This window comes from Selaginella moellendorffii, unplaced genomic scaffold, assembly GCF_000143415.4.
Source record: "Selaginella moellendorffii unplaced genomic scaffold, v1.0 SELMOscaffold_89, whole genome shotgun sequence".
Lineage (NCBI taxonomy): Eukaryota > Viridiplantae > Streptophyta > Lycopodiopsida > Selaginellales > Selaginellaceae > Selaginella > Selaginella moellendorffii.
In genome coordinates, this window is record NW_003314350.1 from 368,105 (window position 1) to 389,082 (window position 20,978).

General features: G+C 41.5%; 6 protein-coding genes across 6 annotated transcripts; 3 read left to right on the forward strand and 3 right to left on the reverse strand.

Moving 5' to 3' along the window:
* Window positions 1-5,275: 5,275 nt before the first annotated feature.
* On the forward strand, window positions 5,276-6,118 carry LOC9638607. The gene is made up of 2 exons (XM_002988466.2): window positions 5,276-5,764; window positions 5,829-6,118. The coding sequence occupies exons 1-2, from the start codon at window positions 5,352-5,354 to the stop codon at window positions 6,097-6,099; spliced, it is 684 nt and encodes a 227-aa protein (XP_002988512.2). The 5' UTR covers window positions 5,276-5,351; the 3' UTR covers window positions 6,100-6,118.
* Window positions 6,119-6,236: 118 nt separating this feature from the next.
* Window positions 6,237-8,144, reverse strand: LOC9638067 (protein trichome birefringence-like 26). The gene is made up of 3 exons (XM_002988545.2): window positions 7,579-8,144; window positions 7,246-7,523; window positions 6,237-7,156 (listed from the first exon to the last, which is right to left on the reverse strand). The coding sequence occupies exons 1-3, from the start codon at window positions 8,042-8,044 to the stop codon at window positions 6,359-6,361; spliced, it is 1,542 nt and encodes a 513-aa protein (XP_002988591.2). The 5' UTR covers window positions 8,045-8,144; the 3' UTR covers window positions 6,237-6,358.
* Window positions 8,145-15,536: 7,392 nt separating this feature from the next.
* Window positions 15,537-15,975, forward strand: LOC9638610 (cysteine proteinase 1). The gene is made up of 2 exons (XM_024662347.1): window positions 15,537-15,663; window positions 15,776-15,975. Exons 1-2 carry the CDS (start codon window positions 15,537-15,539, stop codon window positions 15,973-15,975), a joined length of 327 nt encoding a protein of 108 aa, XP_024518115.1.
* A 241-nt stretch (window positions 15,976-16,216) lies between these two features.
* On the forward strand, window positions 16,217-17,806 carry LOC9638068 (protein TOM THREE HOMOLOG 1). Its single transcript, XM_024662310.1, has 9 exons — window positions 16,217-16,441; window positions 16,495-16,585; window positions 16,644-16,696; window positions 16,786-16,878; window positions 16,935-17,006; window positions 17,058-17,130; window positions 17,200-17,363; window positions 17,443-17,520; window positions 17,581-17,806. The coding sequence occupies exons 1-9, from the start codon at window positions 16,259-16,261 to the stop codon at window positions 17,674-17,676; spliced, it is 903 nt and encodes a 300-aa protein (XP_024518078.1). The 5' UTR covers window positions 16,217-16,258; the 3' UTR covers window positions 17,677-17,806.
* Window positions 17,737-19,224, reverse strand: LOC9638069 (cationic peroxidase 2). The gene is made up of 5 exons (XM_024662309.1): window positions 19,171-19,224; window positions 18,858-19,106; window positions 18,600-18,794; window positions 18,378-18,543; window positions 17,737-18,325 (listed from the first exon to the last, which is right to left on the reverse strand). Exons 2-5 carry the CDS (start codon window positions 19,080-19,082, stop codon window positions 17,844-17,846), a joined length of 1,068 nt encoding a protein of 355 aa, XP_024518077.1. The 5' UTR covers window positions 19,083-19,106; window positions 19,171-19,224; the 3' UTR covers window positions 17,737-17,843.
* A 57-nt stretch (window positions 19,225-19,281) lies between these two features.
* On the reverse strand, window positions 19,282-20,933 carry LOC112341716. The gene is made up of 12 exons (XM_024662311.1): window positions 20,792-20,933; window positions 20,682-20,738; window positions 20,568-20,625; window positions 20,426-20,479; window positions 20,299-20,362; window positions 20,180-20,236; window positions 20,012-20,121; window positions 19,893-19,928; window positions 19,746-19,834; window positions 19,613-19,691; window positions 19,507-19,554; window positions 19,282-19,449 (listed from the first exon to the last, which is right to left on the reverse strand). Exons 4-12 carry the CDS (start codon window positions 20,465-20,467, stop codon window positions 19,366-19,368), a joined length of 609 nt encoding a protein of 202 aa, XP_024518079.1. The 5' UTR covers window positions 20,468-20,479; window positions 20,568-20,625; window positions 20,682-20,738; window positions 20,792-20,933; the 3' UTR covers window positions 19,282-19,365.
* Window positions 20,934-20,978: the final 45 nt, after the last annotated feature.

The following is a 20,978-nucleotide window of genomic DNA, read 5'->3' on the forward strand; positions in this document are numbered from 1 at the left end:
AAAGAAACGAGAAAGGGGGGAGAGACGAAGGGCAGGGCGGCCCCGCAATTCATCTACGACGGTCGCCGTTGTCATGTATAGGTGTTGTGACATCATCCAACACTAATACTAGGATTGTAAATATGCTTTGGTTGGAGAAAGCTACAATGAATGGGGGTGTGTGTTAATACCAACAACAACTCAATAGAACTCAAAGTATGTAATGCATATGATCATAGGATGAAATTTGGATATACTATCATCGTGGATCCTTGGAACCTTGAGGGATAAATGGGGATAGATAGTTATTAAAAACTTTCTCATTAAGCAATTGTCCTTTTTATAGTTGGCTTAAGGGGAGAAAGATAGAGTGCACTACATGTGGTATCAGAGAAAATGGCATAGGTTCAATTCCCATTAATTAGTGACTACTTAAAATATAATATACCCTTAAACAATATATATTTTTACCCTTAAATTTTGAAATCATATGTATTAGGCATCCATGCATATATCTTTCCTCTTGTGGAGCATCTATCCATTGTGGCACTATAGTACGAGTGGATAACTAATTGCCTCATATGGAATAGTTGGTCTATACAATGAAGGTATTAGTAAATTCAATGTAGAAATGGAGGTGTTAGTTCCTCTTGGGTTAATAAAGGTTGTTAATCAATAATCAATGAGGACATTAACATCTCGAAAGAGTGTGATCATGGGATGAGATTTAAATATATTATCACTATGGATCCTTGGAACCTTGGGGGATAAATAGGGATAAAATAGCCACTAAAGACTTTCTATACATAGGGTGCATTATATGAATATCACATATATGACTATGGGTATCGAAAGTTATTTATTGCTAACTCCTTTCGGATATTCTTTTCTTACTAACACGACAGCAAAAAGTCAGTATTGTTGAACCCTTTATCAGTCCCTTTTGTTCAAGTATTAGTAAACTTGATTTAGCATTTGTACTTGGTCGGACAAGCATAAGGAAGGAATTCTTAAGTGTCTATTTATCCAAACATATTTGGCTCAGTTTATTAGTTTTCTTTTACTCTGTATTGCATTAGCTTGATAAAAACCTTCGCAATATTGAGTTTGGTCCCTTAATACTTGTTAGGTGATAACTTATCATGTCTATTAAACACTCTCGCTATCATGTCCCTTGTGTTAATCTCATTTTAGTCCTATTGGCTATTTATGGAAAGTGTCTAAATTTACTAGTTAGACATATCTATGGAATATAGAGATTGTCCTAAATATAATGTTGCTCTTTCTATTTCCAAATTTACAATCTAATGCCATTCCATATTTAATAAGTTTCAAGTTTGTCCCATAGACTAACTTTTGGTACTAAGGGTGAAAGCACAAAATGTGCATTCTTTAAGAGAGGGGAGGGGGGGCTATAGGGGTTTTCCAAATATATAGTAGGGATAGTGAGTAGGTCAAGCATAGCTGACCAACCTGAGGCATAGTTTAGCTACTGTTTGTGTGCTTATCTTTGTTTTGCATTTGGTTTGGGTCTAAGCCTAAGTTTTATACCATACTAATTAATAGAGTACCTATATCTTTGCATTAGTCTATTAGTATATTGAAATAATGCCAAACTCCATTTGGCTCTATTTTGCATGTTAATCCTAACATTGTGATATTGGATACTCTAAGACTATTTCAAGTCGCTCTGTCCTTTTGTCCATTTGTTCTTTGGGCTGTACACTCAAGAATCGCTTCGTGCTTTAATACCTTTGTGCCTTGGCTCCATGTTAAGGAGTTTGGCTCCATTCCTTCATTCAGTGGCCTAAGACCCTAAAACTTGGGTTTCGCTCCACTGTCTTTGGACATGTGGCATATGGCACGTGGCATATAACATGTGGCATATGGAGGTTTTAGATGGTTATCCTATGGTAAATCACCATAGAATAAAAGGTGAAAACCATATGCACTACAAAGTAACTTTGGTCAAAAGTTGAGCAGTTCATATTATGCACTAGAAGTGAAAATGGCTACATCCAAGTTGAAGTTGATGACATTGTGGAGGTACAGAAGTATGGTTTTGCAGTAGTGCATTCAGTGTTACATCAACAGAAGATAATGAAGGTGCACATTTTAGTGTTGAGCAATGCTGGTAGATATGAAGTTGCAAGTAGAGTTCTTATGTTCATTGGCTGGTCTAATTTATGATGCACCAAAAACACTCAAGTAAGTAGTGATAGAGATGGGAAGCTTAAGTATATGTTGGTTGACTGCAAATAAATTACATACTATAAATTTTTTTAGTTATGATTTGTTCAAAACATATGTCTACATAACTCTTTCAGAAGGCCACATTCATTTCACACAAAAAAAACCACTTCACTTCAGCACTTCAGATGCCCTATTTCCAGTTTACTTGCTCCATTTTTTGAGGTTTCTGTACACATGTTAGTGTTGAGCAGCATTCCAGGGATGATTGTTTGGGAGATCAAGTGTCTAAATGATCCTGAACTGAAAGAGGAGATAAAGAAGTAGTTGGAAGCTGTTCAAGATGTGTTGTGGATTAGCCCTGCCATCTAGGAATTGGCCAATGGCTTTAACATTGCAATAAGTGAATATGAGAAGGTCTACAAAGAGCTCCAAATAGTGAAAGGCCAAATCACAGTTATAGAAAGGATGCTTGAGGAGGTTCTCAAATGCACAAGGGCTAATAACTAAATGTCTTCCAGTTTAGTTTCTTTTCCTTTCCTTACTGCTATAGTGTGTTATCCTTGTGTACTTGTTCTGAATCTATGTCATTTTCATGTTCTGTTTTTCAAGGACAAAAAAATGTAAGAAAACTTTTCTAAGGTAAAAAGAGGCCATGAACTATCACACACTGATTGCCATAATGTTGAAAAAAGCCACTTTAAAAAGCCATAGTTTATTCATAAGACACTCTCATAACTATATAACAACCAAAAGCCATTTTCAAATACCACAATACTTTTAAAAAACCACTTTCCAATAACATCACAAAAAAAACCACACTCTAATACCACTTTTAGTGTGGATAGCCATAAACATTAAAAAAAAAAAAAAACGCCATAATATTTAACTTATTGTGTTGTTGGGTGGAAGTTGGTGCTCTTGCTAGTATACTTATGATTATTGTTAAATACTTCCTCCTCAATCGAGTGGTGTTTACAGTGGATTCTTTTAAATAATAGTTTAGTATTTATGGTTAAAGCATTTCATGTTTTAATGTTTTAATTGAGGATACACTACACTTTCACTCATGCTTATTATTCATAGATATATGGTTTAGTGGAATGGTTTGTTCAGACATTAAGAAGGATGATCATGAAGTATATTGAACTTTCAACATTTAAATTATGATGGTTATTTACTATCTCTTTAGTGTGTGTGTGTGTGTGTCTATATATATATATATATATATATATATATTAATTATAGAGGTATAAAGTTTTATTGATGCTTCACTATATAAATTTAATATTACTAATGGAGTTAAGTATACCTTCACAATTGTCACAAACTGCCAATGCTAGGTCATGGGATTAATATTTAACAAACATTCTTCAACTAATTCAAACAAAATCTACTAAACACTTGAGTTATAAGTAGGACAATAACAACACTATAACTTCCATCATTGTCCACGTATAAAATACAAAATATTTGATTTAGTGTTATTTTGTTTTTCCACTATTATAATACATAGTTTATCCAAAGAGCTCCTTGCTCAATGGATTGTATCAAATGGTAAGTTTATGAGGTTTAGTATGATATTCAATATGCTAATCCTCCAAAAATGCCTACAAATCCACTTAATATTCCTCTAGATTTTGGCCTATCAACCAAAAAACCTTAATTAACTACTTTCTATCTTTCTAAGGATAATGTGAAGTCGAAGTGTATAATACCATATATTAATATTAGTGTAATGGGGCCATTGGATTTATTTTAATCTGGACCATTATATAATCTAAGGTTTTTGGCTTAATCAGATATATACATTTTTGTATTCCATTTTTATATTTTATGCATCCACATAAAAGAAAAATTTATTGCATGTTGCATACAACAACGCTTAGTTTGTTTAATTAGTGTTATTTCTATTAATTAATCTAATTGATCAAATAGAGGTTTATAATTATAAACATATTTATGATTTATAAACACAAGATTAATCTTATTAAAAATCAACCATTAGATGGCAGAATAAACTAGAATATACTAGGAAATGTTTAGAAGACTTTATAAATTATAAACATGTTTATAAATTATAAATACAAGATTAATCTAAATGAATAACTAGTATAATATTCTAGAATATCCAAGCATATTTTAAATATATTCACTTCACAAGCCTGTGCATGGATCTCCATCCCTCTCTCCAGAGCCGCGGCTTTCACCACCTTTCTACTGATCTCCTGGCCCTTCTCTCGCATGCCACAGCTCGAGCAGGCCTTGAGCGCCACTACGAAGCACCGCGAGTTGGGATCACACCCCTGCCTCCGCTGGATCCCCGCGAAGATCTCCAGCGCGAGCTCCCCCTGCCCCTGCCGGGCATAGCCGAGCAGCAGCGACGCCCACGCCACTGCGTTGTGGCAAACCATCCGGTCAAAGACGCGGTGAGGCTGCCACATCGCGCGTACATGTAGCGCGCTGGAGACGAAGAGATTCGTGCTGCTGCCGCCGTCGATCGCCTCCGCGTGGAGTGAGCCTCCTCCCGCGCTCCAGCTCCACGGGGCTGCAACACGATCTCAACGCCGCGAAACAGTCCGGGACCTTGCTGGGCCGCCTTCCCTCGATCGATGGAAGAAAATGCGAAGAACTTGGTTGCCCTAAATTCTGGACGAATATTCCAAGCTAAGAAAAAAATTAATTTTTATTAATAATATTATTTATATTTAATTTAGGAGACATTAAAGAAAACCTTTAAAGAAATATCCTCTATAAAATGCTAAAGCCTCTCAACCCTAAACCTCAAACCGATGGCGTTCTTTGGCAGGGAAAAGGAGCTGGATGCGTTATCACAGTTGGTAGGCGCCGAGCGAGTTGTGTTGGTCTTGGGCCCAAAGAACTCTGGCAAGACGGCACTTCTCCAGAAATTCCGGGCTACGAGTGAGCTCCCAATCTTTCTCCTGGACATGCGGATGGATATAGAGGACCAGGTATTGCAATGGCAGGCTGGAGTAGAAAACTTTCTAGTGCAAGGCTTAGATGCTGTGCTTAGGGAGCTGGGCTTGGCACGCAGGAAGAAAGGAAAGAAAGCCCCAGTTTTCATTCTAGATTGTGCTCACAAGATCAAAGCTCTTCCTGGAGCAGCAGAGCTTTTTAGAAATCTCTTAAGGATTGCACAGGACAAGATTGCGACGATCATCATGGCATCTTGGGACGATTCCTTGCGGGAGGATTGGATTGGGGATAGATTTACGGAGCTTATTTATGTAGATCACTTCAGTGAAGCGCAGGCCAGGGAATTTTTTAGTGGTTTACTAGTTAGTCAAGTGAGTAGTAGCAGCGGTAGCCCGGGACATGGATGGTGGCGGCGATGGTGGAGGTGGAGTTGCGGTAATCCTCTTCCCCCTCCAGCAGCTCCACCTCGAGTTCTTTCTTTGAATGACGAAGAGTGGGGCAAGATCTATCGAGTTTGCGGCGGCTGTCCATTGCTGTTAAAGCGTTGCGCAAATCAAGTGTTCTCCGTAAACATCATGCCACTGGACAACTCTCTTGGCACCATGGCCGCATCGGTGGCATCTCTTGTTTCTTTTGGATTGGAAGGCGACGATCAAGGGTAAGAAGCTAGATCTTCACTGTTGTTGTTTTCTGGAGCTCACAGCTTGTTTGAATTGCTTAAGGTGGGATGTCGAGATGTTTAAGCGAGTGATGGAGCTCTTGGTGGACAGGGATGGAGCCGTGGAATGGGCGACTGTTTGTAGCAAAGTGTTTGGCGGTGACGAGGGAGCTTGCAAGGCTCAGCTCAAGGCCATGGCAGCAAACGGCGTCATCCATATCAAGTGCGTGCCTAGTGAATCGATTAAGATGGTGGAGCCGATTTCTCCTCCCCATCTCCAGGCAATGAGAGACGAGCTGGAGCACTCCGGCTACGACAGTGACGACGACGATTAAGCCTGTTTTGATGTTCGGGGATCTCATGTTTCTTCGTGTATCTTTTCTTCCAGAAGTAATAAGCCACATTCTCGATTCAAAACCTTCCAGCGATTGACAGCTTCTTCTTGACTACATTACTCGAAGAAATTCTCCACTGGTCGCTGGACAGTCACCATTCTCCTCTTTCTTTCATTTTCTTCAAAGTATGGCTGGTTGGTCCAGCCAACGAAAGCCTCGACCACTCCTAGAACCAAAGAAGAAAGCTATTCTATATGATCTACTCTTCCTTGTCTCTCTCCAACTTCTTCACAGATTCCAGGAGGAGCTGGTTCCACATATCCACAGGCCCCGGCAAGCACCAATGCAAGCAATCGTTTTGGACGTGGCGGCCGGGCTCTTTCGCGTACGGCTGGTATATCCTGTATGGCCCGGGGTGGCCGTCGGGCCGGAGGTAGGCGCTGTACGTCACGTCCAGCACCCGGAGCCTGGAGCCGTTGGATGGGTCAAACTTCCGGGCCTCGTCGCGCTGCACACGGTTGAGATTGCTCGGCAGCCACGGCAGCTCCAACTCACCGCCGCCGCCGTGTACGGCATCGCGTACGGAATGTGTCGGCCGCGTACGGTTGCACTTCCCCCCGGTGCTCCACGTCCCGTGCTCGAAGTGCTCCGGCGAGGCCGTACGGAGGAACGTGGTCCCATTGTAGCCGTCCAGCGTGGCGATGGCGCGGAGGGACGTACGGAATGCGAGCTCCATCGCCGTCAGGAAATGTACGTCGGTGTAGTTCTCGCGGGAGTACTCGTTGCAGCCGAAGATGGTGTTGTTGATCGAGTAGAGACTTGGGCGGAAGAACCACTGGGACGCGGACATGACCGCGAAATCGTAGCTCGCGAGCGATGGCCACCATGCCGGGTGTGGGACGTCTAAGTGGAGATTGAAGAGGAGTGGATCGTCGCGAACCTTGACGTGCTTGACAAGGAATGGCGACCAGACGATGGCGAGCGTAAAGTTGTAGGATTGGAAGCCCCATTTCACGTCCTTGTCCTCTCGTGAGTACACCTTGTCGGGTCTCTCCACCTTTTTTATGTGACCACATTGAAAAATTTCGATCAACTTCTAGTAAATCTTTCCCATGGCTCGTAAGAATCGAGATTCGAGGAACTCACCTGGGAGAGGGAGCAAAGGAGCGATTGCATGTGGTTCCTGGCGAGCGAGTCTCCGAAGAAGAGCATACTTTTGCCCCGCATGAGCTCGAGAAAGGTGGCGGGGTCGAATCGCGGGAGGTCGCAGTTGTGAGGTCGCCATCGCCAATGCAGGTAGCCCGTGTCGGGCTTGCCGTTTCTGAGGCAATTCTGGAGGAGCTGGATGTGATCGCAGGTGGAATTCGTGTAAAGAGGTGGTGTAGAATCGAAAATCCACTCGCCCTTGCTCAAATCGCAGCTTTCTATAGCACTTCCCCTGTTTTTAGTACCTGGAAAGGTTTTCCCAATTCAAATTACCTGAATTCGAGGGAGTATCTTGTTGTTGGGTGTCGAGATCGCTGCCTGGCAATGCGGGGAACTGGTGAATCTCGTCGGAAATCGAGGAGTTTTGGAGATCTGGGAGAATTGGAGCTCCAACGGGCGCAGAGAGCTGGGAATTCTCGCTGCCACGGACAAAGACAAAGTAAATGAAGCAGCTGTTGAGCAAGACGAGGGGCAACAGCGCAATTGGGAGCCAGAATCGGATGTTCTTGTTGTTGGAGTAGAACTTGTGATGCCACAAGAGGCTTCCAATCTCCGAGGAGATCGATTGAGCAGAAGAATTGTTGCTGGTGGCCTTTGCAGGGGGTGAATCCCCAAATCCCTGGAGCAGCACTGTCATCTTGGATTCAAACACAAATCTTGGAGACTGAGCAGCAGCAGCAGCAGCAGCAGTATGATCATGATCGTGAGCAGAGGAATTGGAATTGAGCCTCTTGAGCATTGGAAGAAATGCGAGCTCCACCAATGTGAAGGCCTAGAGAAGGAGAAACAAGAGAGAAAGAAGAAGGCCAAGCAACCACAACTTGTGGTGACATGATTCTCTTGCAGAGGTGTGTTAGATGCTGCATTGCAATCAAGTAATAGCGCCACTATACTTCCTTGCAAACTGAGGCATACTGTGGCATGTAGGCTAATAAAATTTTGGATTTTGGTGAGTGAAGAGGAGAAGGCCCTATAGTCAGTCAGTCACTTACTTTGTAAACAAGCACACTGCTATAGCCTGCTATACCTCTGCTTCAAGTCATCATACACACAGGGAAATTGGTTGGGGTTGTGAAAGTGATGCTTGGAGAAATCCCTTGCACAAGGAAAAAAGAGGGAAAAAAAGAAGAAAATACACTCCACAATGACTCTAAGTGCAAGCATGTATAGACAAATTTTCAAAATGGTAGGACTTGGACAACACACCTGCTGTTTCTTCCATACTCTGCTTTAGAAGAGAGAGAGAGATACCAAAGGGAGAGGGCCATGTTGGGTCATACATACAAGCTGCACTACCTAACCCCACCTAGCAAGAGAAGACACCGTGTCTCTATCATACGATTAATATTAGAAATTATAAAACATTAGATAATTTGCAAATTACAAAACCCTTAGAAAAGGTTCATGTGTAATAATCTAATATTTCTATATGGGAATAAAACCATCTTTAGTGACTAATGGATGTCGTTGAACAGACACTTAGTGGCATCCAAGTTCTCTGCAAATACCAAATTGACATCACTTAGTTCTGCAGCATCTTCAGAAAGATCCTTTCACACTTGTATAGACTGCGTAGCCAATCAAGAGCGGATTCTGACACTAATTTTCGGATCTCCATCCCTCGCAACATTGTCTCCACCAGGTACAGATGCCCATTCTGGGCTTAAGCTGCAACCATTGTGTTGTGTGGCATCGGCAACCGATCACCAGCATTTGAAGATGAGGCGAGGATTGCAGTGCTTGCACTAGGCACAACCTGGACTCAATGCCTGCGAGGAATCTGGTCTCTCGGAATGTCTCGATAGGAGCTTACAATCGGCCGCATCCGGCTTGGAAGGATTAGATCTCGTTCACATTGGATTTTCATGCTCACCACTCGGACATCCTATGAATAACTCAATCCATAGCTCATCTTGAGAATTTCAATTGTGCTAGTCATATAGTTCATCACAATTATGATCTGATGGGCATTAGCCTCAGTCAAGGCCTATCAATCACACCCAGAGGTTTGCTATATCTAGGTCTGTGAGTTACCATGCTGCGCTGTTGTGATGATCTTTGTCTATGATCCAAAGAAGCTCATGAAACTAGCTAGGAGATCAGATCACGGTCTGTCAAGAAGGTGTTTAAGGCCATCCACTTGCTAGGTATGGTAGAAATTTCTTTACGCCGATCAAATCTGTCATGGTGCACTACTCTCACATTGCCTTTCTTATGTCACATTCATGTATGTGTGGAAATCACAAAAGGTAAAAATATCTCTCGTTGTTTCTTCCTTGTCAAGGATGCCTAGAGCAACCACCCTACTGGCTCTTGAGGAGCTGGGTGCCCATACATCCTGCCAGCCTTGGCCATGGCAGCAACAAGGCCGTCAATGCCTATAGAAAAATATTGCCCAATTCCCTTTGCGCACGATAGAGCTGCTATCAGGAGTGAGAGGGGGAGGAAAGGAGAAGAGAAGAGAGGGGAGGGGAGGGGGAGGAAGAGGTGTGGGAGAGAGAGAGGAGAGGGAGGGGAGAGGTAGAAGTAAAAAATCATTTTAAGTGTTTATTATAACATATTAACCACTTAGATTAATAATATCACTAGAAAAATATTTGAATTATCTCTTAAACTAATCTTAATTTTTTATTTTATCAATTGATCTCTAATCAAGTTTATTCTGATTTTAATAAAATTTATTATAATGACATAAGGAGTTAAAATCTCTATAACTTTTTGTGATGCTAATTGAACAGTTCAAATTTAAATTCAAAATTTTAATGAATTGAACTTAATTGAATTCAAAGAAAAAAAATTAATTTGAATTCCAAAAATATTGAATCCACCTGATGTATGTTATCATTTTTTCATTTTCCAGAGGAAGGATAGTGTAAGGTCTTTAAATACATACATGTATATGGTGCTAATTTTTGTAGTATAGCATATTAACTGTCTATTTCAGACTGAATCTGGTCTATCTATTTTTCTATATAAGCAAGGTTCTAAACCCAAATTAATATATTTATCCCATATCTTAAGCACTCATAATAAGAAATATTACTAAATTCATTAAGCTATATACACTAGAGTTGAAATGAAAGGATAAAAGTCTTTAGTCAACTATCTTAAATATATAAACTATTTGGCATAATGTATTTTAAAATATATCTTTATCATTAGTTAACAAGTTTAAATTAATGGTAAATATATCATTTTACACAATTAGGATGATTTTGTGTTCCTGTAGACCACCAAACATGATTTGGTGATTTTAGTGAATAAATTACAAGATTACAGTCATCTTGTATTGTCATGAATGTAAGAAATAAACAATAAGGTTGATTAATGCAATATTTATCACTAGACCAAATTACTGTTTTAAATTTTGAATTTAATACAAGATTACCATCATTTTGTAAAGTAAGTTCACAAAATCCAATATATGTTTTTATAACTCTAGATATCCACACAAGTTTTTGACCAGAATATAATACAAGTTTACAGTTTGTTGATATAAAAAGTATATTTTTCCCATTTGGAGATATTAAATATTCAGAAGTTCTTAAGCTATGCTTATAAAAACCTGAAATTAATGTACTTTTTGTAGTATCACAAGTTTTAGGATCTTTATAAGAAATGGTATGTAAAGATTTTGAACTGTAAATATCATCAGTAATATTCCCCCAATAATATATAGCATATGCAATTCTATAGTTTAAAGATTTAATATCACACATACTAGAGCGTGCTTTTAGCATTGCATCAGTATAAATATTTCTTAATGACCGAAATCCACTTCTAAGTGCACGACCATTAACTGTATATTCAAATTTATCCTTACCAAATAAACAATTTGGAGGATTTGCTTCCATACGATTTATCATTAAAAGAGCAGCTCCTCTACCAAAATTAACAGACATCCAATTGTCATAAGTAGAAGAATAATCAGGAAATGAATTATTAATTTGTGCTTCAAGTACTCTAAATCCATGTTCAATAATTATATCAACTTCATCTTGAAGTAATGTGTAATTATCTCCCCAAATTATTGCACTTGAAACCATATCTACAAAAAATAGGATTATAAATGCTAAAAATAACATATTTAAGATTTCTAAATAAAATTATTTTATAGTGGTCTTAATTATTTTCTTTTAGTAATAGTATCTCTCTTTTAAAAATATTATCTTTTGTTTAAAGTTGTATATACATTTGTAGACACATTGTATGTACTATGTTAAATTTAATATTGACTATTTTTTATGCAAGCAACAGTAACCAAGACTCTTCCTAGGTCATGTGTGACACACAGATCTACTGAATATCTCAAGATACCTGCGACACCTCCTTGATCATGCCAAGTACTGCCCATCAGACTCTACTGTGAATATTCTCTTTTGACCTTTACTAAAGAAAAAATGTGTAATATTCTCCACCTTAAAATATCAAACTCTGCAGCCTTGGAAAGCTTCTTGATAAACTCTTTATTGCTGCACAATTGAAAGGTACTCATCTTCAAAAGTGAAAACAATTGATTGCTTCAGATTTGAGTTGGCTACAAATGTTTTGCAAGATTAGTCTTGGCCATCCATATTGGTTGTAAAACTGGACATCCAAGGCATTGCTATTCAGCTGCAGTGCCAAGTGGAACTTTCACTGTACTCCTCTTGTGTGTTACAAAATTCAAGACAACTAATGAGGAATTCAATTTCCAATGCTTTTGCAGCAAATTCTTCGTGTAGTTTGGTCACTTGTAAAGCCATGCAGTCTTAACACTCCCAGCTGCAAACTCACTGCCACTGGGTCCAAGCATGGCTGTGTTCCAGACACCACTTACCTAACCCAGTTCAATTTTGCCAGGGAGCTTGATGAACTTGGAATATGAGCCCATAATTATTTCTCTTCCTCTTTCCTTTAGTCCTTGAAAGATTTCGTTAGCTTTGTCACAGCTTCACTCACAAACTCGAGCCACAGTTTTGGTCAATCCATTACTCCTGCTGCTATTGCATCACTCTTCTTTTTAAGAGAGACCAGACCACCTTTTCATCCATCCTTGAGCATTTGCTTCCCTAGAGAGCTTTGGTAATGCTTGTCATCTACTCCATCTGTAAGAGACCTCCCTCTAAAGTTTGGAGCCTGGATTCTCGATCAAGACTTGGTTGTGGTTGCTTGTCGATGTGTTCTTTGTTGATCTGTTTGTGTATCCTTGTGGACCAGCAAACTGGAGCTTGTTGTCAAGGGCTAGAGTGTGCTCTAATCGGAGACAAAATCAAAATCATGGGTTTTTCTTTTGTTTTAGACTAAATGTGATTAATTAGTGGGGGATTAGTAATAATCCTAGGGCTATGACCCTTTGTGAGGGGGGAGATGAAATACAAAAGAATGCTTGATAAAAAGTAAAGAGAAAGTAGTAGTGTGATAGAGAACAATGATGGCATTGTTGAAGAAGCCAGCGCTAAGGAGGACGAACCTCCAGACAGCCATGGTGACAATTAGCATCGGAGCGTGAGGAGGTTCAAGTCCCTAGGCAGCAATGGTTTCTCCATGCTTGCTCATCTTGGTATTCGTGGAGTTCCCCTCCACACTTGTTTGCTATCCTTACATCACTGAACACCTCTTTGCAAACTCCCCTTGCGAACTTAATCCTGTCTCATCTAGATGCAGCAAGACAAGCCATCATGGCCTTCTTCTCGCAAGCTTCTCAGTCTTCTGTGCTATATTTAAAATTTGGGACAAATGCTTTCACCAGGGGGAGTGGTAAGCCTTTGAGGCAGTGATTGAACAACCCTTCATAGTAGCAGCCTAGAAAAAACAAAGTGAGTAGGTGCTCCTATGCAATTTCTAATGCTTATGTACCTTGCATTGTGAAGTAATTTGTTTTTCGCAGTACTGCTATGCACGGCTTCAACTTGCCTCATCCTTGAATGCCAAAATGAATGGACCTTTTGAAGGATCATCATCACTTCCAGTAGGAATTGGTACCGTAACACTGGAAGGACCGGCTCAAATGCAATCATTGTTGCTGAGTGTGATAAGTCTGTGCTGTGTGCACTCACTAGATCTTCCTTGGCTGCAAACAGTTTTTCATCAGGACAAGAGAAACAAAAGAAAGAAGAATAAAAATGCTGCTCCTTCAACCTGGTAAATTTAGACGATAGGCCATTGAAAATCTGTATATATTCACGCCTCAGAATCTATTAAGAACTTTCTGGAAGTTATGTGTGACGAAGATGAAGCTCCACTAGGAACACACCTTCAGACCTAAGCAGCAAGTGAATTAAGGAAAACCCTACCTTTGAGGTGATCTAACCATCAGAATTTTATTTCTTTGTGAGTCCTTTGGTGTTGCACCATTGACGAATATTAGTTTGGTGCTAAAGATGAAAATGGTAATTCATGATAGGGTCTTTATAAAATAGTTTGAGGATATTAAATGGGTGGTGGAGTTGTAAGACAGAAATCCTTATGCCCCAAAGTAGAGTTGGAAGAGTGTCATATAGCAATGGTTGAAGCAAAAGTCCAATGAGGGTAACACATTTGGACCAAAAGCTCCAACTCGAAAAGTCAAGAGTGAGAGTGGAACTTCTAAAAAAGTGTTCAAGGAATAAGTATAAAATGATTGGTAAATGAGTCTCTAAAAAAGGATACAAGAGGGACCGATATATGGCAAGTGTCATGACACAGGGAAGTGTCGGGACTAACTCCAAGATGGAGTCTGAGATGGAGTCCGAGAAAAAATCTGAGATGGAGTTTGAGATGGAGTCTGAGAAGAAGTCCTAGATAGGGACCAATACTAAGACTGAGACTAAGACCAAGACCAAGTCCGAGACCAAGACTGAGACCGAATTCGAGTCCGAGTCCAAGAATGAAATCCCAAAGCAATTGTCTCCCAAACTAGTTTGAGCTCCAAAAAGATATAGAAGGAAGACTCTAGTGGAACTAATTTGGCCAAGAAAGGCTAATGTGACCAAAGCTTTAACTTCCTCTTCCAAATGGCTTTGAGGTGACACTAAGGTTGTATTCATGTGGTGGGTGATGATATAACCATTGAAGAGTCTAAAGCTAGAGTGAACACAAATGAACAAGTGGGGCGACTTGGTGAAGTGTTCAAGAGTTAGCTCTAGTTCTCTTAGGAAATCGAATAGTCAATGATCCCAATCCAAGTATGGGTGGCATTACCTACTTAGATACCTAATGTGGCTTATCGGAACCTTGCTTTAGCCATATGGCTAGAGCACTAATAGTGGAAGGTAAAGAGAGTACTCAAGTAGGGCTATAGTGTTTTGCAATGTTGTTCTAATATCTCAAACTATAGAAAAGAAGATGAATAGTCCTCTTGTGTAATGACCAAGGATATGGTCACATGGTGAGGAAGTTCAAGAGGTCAATGAGATTTAATGGTTAGACCTTCAAGCATTCAGGCATTGACTTAGTGGTGGTGTTAGCGAACACAGTTATGGATGGAAAGGGATTTAGTGGGGATTGATGAAGGGACATTAGGAAAAAGTGTTTTTTATGTCTTTGGGCATTTTAAGGATGCTAAGGTGCAATTTTGGGATGACCACTTATTTACAAATAACCCAACCTTTAAGAGATGGGAATATGGCATAGGTGGTTTTGAACTACCAATGAGACAAAGATAAATGGATATAGCTTTAATGGGTTGAGATGTTAATAGTACCTTTGGGGTGTTTATCATAAGATTGGACATATGGAGCACTTGAATTAAGTGCAAAGGCTAAGTGGCAAAGATGTTTTCTTCTTGGTAAGGATAATCTTCCTCAGCTTCAAGACCCTTGGCTTTGATATACTCATAGGCATTTAACATGTCACCACCTTTGCAGCCACCATCCTGGTTCCAAGTAATCATGGATCAGCATGACCATATTCAGATCAAGTTATGAAAAATGAATTACCATGCGATCACAGTCAACCAGCTGCTCCTCCCTCAGGCTAATAAGCTCTCTAGACTTTAGAAAGTGGGCACCTTCCACTGCTCCTGTGCTGCTAAAAGTCCAGCAAGAGCCACAACTTCCCTGGAACTTTTAAATGTGAGATTTAAGATCATATAGAAAAAGGACTTAATTGGTTCTTCACAGGATACTCCCTCCAATCAAATTTTTTTTGCAAGTTATCTATTGGAAGAAGTGGAGCCTAAGTGATTAAATTTTCTATTCTATTTTAGTCACTTAACCACACATTAGACTATTTGGAAGAGTTTTAGTCATAACCTTTACAAACAGGAGTATATGTTTCCCTGTCACCGATGCCGCTTCCACCCAAGCAAGGTGGCTGCCACCATTGCAAACTACTTGACAGTGTCTGAGGATGAGGACCAGATCGCTGCAAATCTCGTGAAAAATGGGCCTCTTTCGAGTAAGTAGCGTGTTGCTCTTTGGCAAAAGTTGACAAGAAAATGTTGTTTCCAATGTGGTCTTTGCAGTTGCGCTCAATGCCAATTACATAATGGATTATATGGGTGGAGTAGCTTGCCCTCGCATTTGCCCGGGTGGGGACAACATGAACCATGCGGTGCTCCTTGTTGGCTATGGCATGGATGGTGATAAGCCCTACTGGATCCTCAAGAATTCTTGGAGCGAGAACTATGGTGAAGATGGATATTTTAGGTTGTGTCGAGGGTTTGGTGTCTGTGGCATGAACACCAGAGTCTCTACTGTTTCTGCATAGTGTAGTGGATCATAACAGTTTTAATTAAATTTTCATGTAGTAAAATTTTATTATTTTTAAAATTTAGAAACTCCTTGAATTATAGCAGCTTTTAGAGAAGTAACATTGGGTCTTTTCATAAAGAACTTTGCAAACAAAAAATGGAGAGTTTCAAGGAATGACTTGTCCCGACAAGCAGGTGCCAACGCAAAGAAGAGATAACCAGTTATAAATCCTCTAAAACCCATTCCCTTTTATCACGTAAGCATTTAGGGCGTGGCAAAAGACTAGGGAGAGTGTAGCGATGAGGAGAGATCCGGAAGGACTGTTAGTGGCGATGGCGAGCTCCATTCCATCTCCCAGCTTGAATCACAGCTTGAGCAAGGCCAAAGATTGGTGGGAGGAGCTTAATCGCTCTAAATCCTGGCAAGACGGGGTTTTCTACGCACTGGCTGCTCTATATGCCGCCATCGCCATTGTAGCTCTTGTAAGTTCTCCATTTTCTTTTCTTTGTGGGTCTCACTGTTCTCGGCTCTCTAGGTGCAACTCATCCGGATCCACAGGAGGGTTCGCGACTATGGCTGGACGACTCAAAAGGTGTTCCATTTGCTCAATTTTCTCGTATGCGCTGGTAAGTGTCTACCATAGCCAAGGTTTCTTTCTCACGAATGCTTTCCTTTTCCTTGTAGTGCGAGCTAGCGTCTTCCTCTTTCGAAGGCCCGCTCAGCACGTCGGTCCTCACGTAAGTCTATCTTTAAAATCCAGTAGGAGATGGTTTTCAGTGCCTCAAAACCTTCTCTCTGTCTCTTTTTTTTTTTGGTGTTTGTGCAGATTCTCCAATCCTTTTTGCTGGACCTTCCTGGTTTGCTTTTCTTCTCGACTTACACACTGCTCGTTTTGTTCTGGGCCGAAATCTTCTATCAGGTTCAAGTGTATTGCCATTTTTCTTCTTTGTTCTTACAACTCTTTCTCGATCACAGGCTCTAAGTCTTCCCACCGAAAACTTGAGACCGTCGTTCCTGATCATCAACACGGCAATCTATGTTTTCCAGGTACCCTCCTTCTTTTCTTCATCTGTCATGAAACTAAAAATCTCGTCACAGATTGCGATATGGCTGATACAATGGTGGGATCCGATGCTTGTGTGGGACATTTTCTCCCGGGTCTTCTTCGCAGGCATGCTAAAATCTTTTAAGTTTGTTCTTCTTCTCCTCGCTTACAATCGTCACTTTCCTTGCATTGCAGGAGTTTCTTTCGCGGGTGCCTTGGGCTTCCTCTTGTATGGAGGAAGGCTCTTCTTGATGCTACGAAGATTTCCCATCGAATCAAAGGGACGGAGAAAGAAGCTTCGTGAAGTTGGCTGCGTTACTGCCATTTGCTTTACGTGCTTCACTATTCGCTCTGTGGTGGTATGTATATCCTTTCGCTTTCGCAAGTTTTCTAGCAATGGCGCGTTTATTTTTTTTCTTTTCTTTTGTTTGTTCGCAGGTGGCATGGTCTGCTTTCGACAAGAAGGCTGAGATTGATGTTCTCTATCATCCAATCTTGAACTTCCTGTACTTTTTGGTAAGTTCTAGTGTAAATGTTTCCAGTACAGTTTTAACTTTAATCATCTCTCGTTTCCAGCTTGTGGAGATACTCCCGTCGGCTCTCGTGCTCTACATCTTACGCAAGCTCCCTGCAAAACGAGCCACTTCCACCGCATACAAAGCAATTCGATGAGAAGAGTGTTTCTCGTCACGAGAACGAGAAGAAAAATCCGAGAAGAAAAACTCGAGAAGAAAGGATGGACGCGCGTGTACGTGTGTATATTTCAGTGACTTCTCTGGTAACACAACTTATATTTTTGCAACTTCTTCTACTTTATGTGGCCCTGTGGCTGGTGTTTTTTACTTGGAGAAGGCGAGAGCTCGAGTTATAGCGTCGGTAATGGCAGTGACTAGCGAGCTCTCCTCCTCCATTCTCTTGGGATTGATTGCGTTGCAACGACGCCGGACTTCGCCATTCGCTTTGCTCTTGAGGCCGAGCTTGCTCATCTTCAACAGAGATTTCTGGAACCTCAGCTGGAACCTGTCGGGATCGCGCGCGAATGATCTCACGATGCTCTCGGTCTCGCTGTCGACTGTGAGAACCGCGTCCGACGTGAGCAATCCATTCTTCGCGACTAGATTTGTGTAGTAACTGTTGTCGAAGTTGAACTCCGAGGCTCGGTCCAGTGTCACTCGATCCGTGGGTCTAGAGTTTTGTGGACACAGGCGCTGCAGCTCTGCTCGGTAGGAGGGGTTGAGGAGTGGATCCGGGCTGCCTCCAGAGAAGTTGTAGAGCCTGTTGGAAAAGAACTGGCACTGTGATCTACCAATAGTGTGACCACCTGTTTGAGCAAGTTGATAAGAAAATTTGTGGAGTAGAGAAACCTTCGGTACCTGATAAGTGGACGAGGTCCTCGACGGTGAGATTTTGCTGCGCGAAGCTAGCCTTGAGCTGTGTCGCGTTGAAGAAAGGGGCCGGGAGAAGAGCATCAGCTTCCGACCTTCGTGATATTCTTCCATCGAGACGTCCTGTCGGCATAGCGAAGTCTGGAGCTCCAACCTGATCGTAAGCATGCAAGAGTGAGTGATGGAATGGAACTAAGAACTCTTTCTTACCAGGACAACTGCGTCCCTTCCGGCTAGAGCCACGATGTCCGCGCAGGAAACAACACCCGGACATACACGCTCCAGCCTTGTCTTGGCATCGTCAATGACATCAAATCCTCGAACCGAGTTCCTGTTCGGTAGACCTTCCTTTTCAATGACGGAGCCGTCCTCCGAAGCATCCAACAAGATGGATCCATCGCATCCCTGTAGTTACATCCAGGCAAGGAACCAATGCGAGTGTAATCAACGAAAGAAGAGCAATCATACTTGCACAAAGCAGTCGTGGAAGAACAAGCGAAGAAGTCCCGCTGGAACAGTCCGGTTCCTGCCGAAATGGGAAGTGACAACATCGCGAACAATGCGCTCCGCAGCAGGACAAGTTTTCTCGTAAAAGTTCTCCTCCACTTTGCCAAGAAGTTCCTGCTGAGAACTCACAATGGCAAATACAGAAGAAAACACCAAAAGTAGAGCGCTTGAGAATCGTGACGCCATAGCTTATCTTCTTCCAAGCTTTTCCTGTAAGACAAAAAGAAACATCAAACATCAGGTTTATACTGAGCGTCACAGGAAAACGTCCTACCTCATTAAATGAAGAACGTGACTGGCTACCATTTGATTTCTGAAAAAGAAAAAAGCGAGAAAATATTACATGAGCAGCCAACTTAAATCGCAGCCTCCTATACACCCGAAGAGCTCTGAAATCACGCTCTTGAATAATCAATCGAAAGAAAATAGCCAAGAGCGTTTCTCAAAAGAAGAAAAAAAATCCGCTATGCTACTCATTGACCCGCATATAAGATGGCTCCGTAACTCGTCTGTAAAGGCCAGTGACTTTGCCTATCACATACTCCACACCCCACTGCAGTAACAATGGTTCGTCAGAGGACATCAATGCACCTTCAATAACATAACAAACCTGAATGTTCGAGGGAATAGACCTCCAAAAGTCCATGTGAGGAATCGCCTAGAGACCAATTCAAGCCACCGCTTTATGCAATGCCATAGACGAGACAAAGAATTACCTCCACACCGACGATGCCAAGCGCTTTTCTTCGATAAATTGTCGCTGCTATCATATACACAACTAGAAAGCACAGTAATCTACAGCAAAGAAAATCAACTTAGAACAATGAGCACAGAATAAAGCATACTTACACAATAAGCAACGTGCTAAACCACCCGAGACCTCCGCCATCGAGGCGCGTCACCACAGGACACCCTGCCGGGTGTTTAAGAACTGCCCTCTGAAAATGCAAATGTCAAACACAGAGTACGTTTAAGAGTGAAAGAAAAAACGCATACGTAGTGGCAGCCATCTCCAGAAACCGAAGTTGGGAGCTGCAAAAGCAAAAAGAAACAAAAACAAGTTAGAAGACATTAAAAAACACTTTAAGCGACAGTGTTCTTGGACATGAATTAACCTCTTGTTGACCAGTTCTCTTGCAGTAGACAGATACTGAGAAGGAACACGCGTCCTGAGAAGTATTGGCCACCATGTCGACGATCAGACCTTGCTCTGGTTTGCGCTTGTCTAAAGATTCGACAAACAATCAGCTTTTACGTGTCAAGTATTGTAGCAAGCCACGTACCTATGAGTGAATACGTCGTAGTCGATGGAAAACCCAAGGTCCTACACAATGGAAATCCTGGAAGATAATGAAAGTTGCTAGCTCGAAGCACAAGGAAGATAAAAAAAAGAACCAAGTACCGGAGTGTGTGACGGCCTCGAGAGCACTGCACGTCTCGCCACAGTGATCGGGTCCTCCGCAAGTCTACTTCCATAAGTTTTAGTGAGCTTCCAATCCATCACAGGAAAACTTTTTTCTCTTGGTTACCTCGCATCTTTGGCAAATGGGAGGATCGTGATTGAATTTCATGTGCTCGCATAGCTAGAGAAAAACACAGAGAAACGAAAAGGAATCACGGGGTTTTCTTTTTCTCGCTAAGAACAATGGAGCAAATTTTTTTTCTTCGTACCTGGAACCAAACGATTGTCTTGTCGCCGTTGGAATCCTTCTGGACCACTTTGTAAAACCTGGAAGGAGAAGAAGCAATCGATGAGAGAGTAACGCCCGGAAAGGAATGCCATACCCATCTTCGCTGCGCACTCCATGGACAAACCCGCGCAGCGGACCCGCGAGATTATAGCTGTAGCGATAGTTTTCAATTGCTGTTTCCCAAATGCAAGAATCTGCCCTCACCGAGCTCCTCCACAGCAATACCAGCATCGCGCTCGCGATCGCCACCAGAAAATCCATAGAAATCGATAGAGACGAGCGGCGCCAGGCCCACGCTCGCCCGCGCGCCCTAGCAAAGAGAACTCGCTGTGGACAATGGGAGCTAAACAACACAGCAAGGCAAAAGGTTTTAAAAAAAATATACTCTTTG

Excerpts from the sequence above, each read along its gene's own strand:
- LOC112341716 (XM_024662311.1), bottom strand. The coding sequence starts at position 20,467 with ATGAAATTCAATCACGATCCTCCCATTTGCCAAAGATGCGAG. Across the intron at positions 20,122-20,179 it reads TACGACGTATTCACTCATAG|ACAAGCGCAAACCAGAGCAA; the intron begins GTACGTGGCTTG and ends TCGAATCTTTAG. Across the intron at positions 19,835-19,892 it reads CTGGAGATGGCTGCCACTAC|AGGGCAGTTCTTAAACACCC; the intron begins GTATGCGTTTTT and ends TTGCATTTTCAG.
- LOC9638067 (XM_002988545.2), bottom strand. The coding sequence starts at position 8,044 with ATGCTCAAGAGGCTCAATTCCAATTCCTCTGCTCACGATCATGATCAT. Across the intron at positions 7,524-7,578 it reads AGATACTCCCTCGAATTCAG|AAAGCTGCGATTTGAGCAAG; the intron begins GTAATTTGAATT and ends GAAGTGCTATAG. Across the intron at positions 7,157-7,245 it reads TCCTTTGCTCCCTCTCCCAG|GTGGAGAGACCCGACAAGGT; the intron begins GTGAGTTCCTCG and ends CACATAAAAAAG.
- LOC9638069 (XM_024662309.1), bottom strand. The coding sequence starts at position 19,082 with ATGGCGTCACGATTCTCAAGCGCTCTACTTTTGGTGTTTTCTTCTGTA. Across the intron at positions 18,544-18,599 it reads GAAGGGACGCAGTTGTCCTG|GTTGGAGCTCCAGACTTCGC; the intron begins GTAAGAAAGAGT and ends GCTTACGATCAG. Across the intron at positions 18,326-18,377 it reads GGACCTCGTCCACTTATCAG|GTGGTCACACTATTGGTAGA; the intron begins GTACCGAAGGTT and ends TTGCTCAAACAG.
- LOC9638068 (XM_024662310.1), top strand. The coding sequence starts at position 16,259 with ATGAGGAGAGATCCGGAAGGACTGTTAGTGGCGATGGCGAGCTCCATT. Across the intron at positions 16,442-16,494 it reads CCATCGCCATTGTAGCTCTT|GTGCAACTCATCCGGATCCA; the intron begins GTAAGTTCTCCA and ends TCGGCTCTCTAG. Across the intron at positions 16,879-16,934 it reads GGGCCGAAATCTTCTATCAG|GCTCTAAGTCTTCCCACCGA; the intron begins GTTCAAGTGTAT and ends TCTCGATCACAG.
- LOC9638607 (XM_002988466.2), top strand. The coding sequence starts at position 5,352 with ATGGCATCTTGGGACGATTCCTTGCGGGAGGATTGGATTGGGGATAGA. Across the intron at positions 5,765-5,828 it reads TTGGAAGGCGACGATCAAGG|GTGGGATGTCGAGATGTTTA; the intron begins GTAAGAAGCTAG and ends GAATTGCTTAAG.
- LOC9638610 (XM_024662347.1), top strand. The coding sequence starts at position 15,537 with ATGTTTCCCTGTCACCGATGCCGCTTCCACCCAAGCAAGGTGGCTGCC. Across the intron at positions 15,664-15,775 it reads GAAAAATGGGCCTCTTTCGA|CTTGCCCTCGCATTTGCCCG; the intron begins GTAAGTAGCGTG and ends TGGGTGGAGTAG.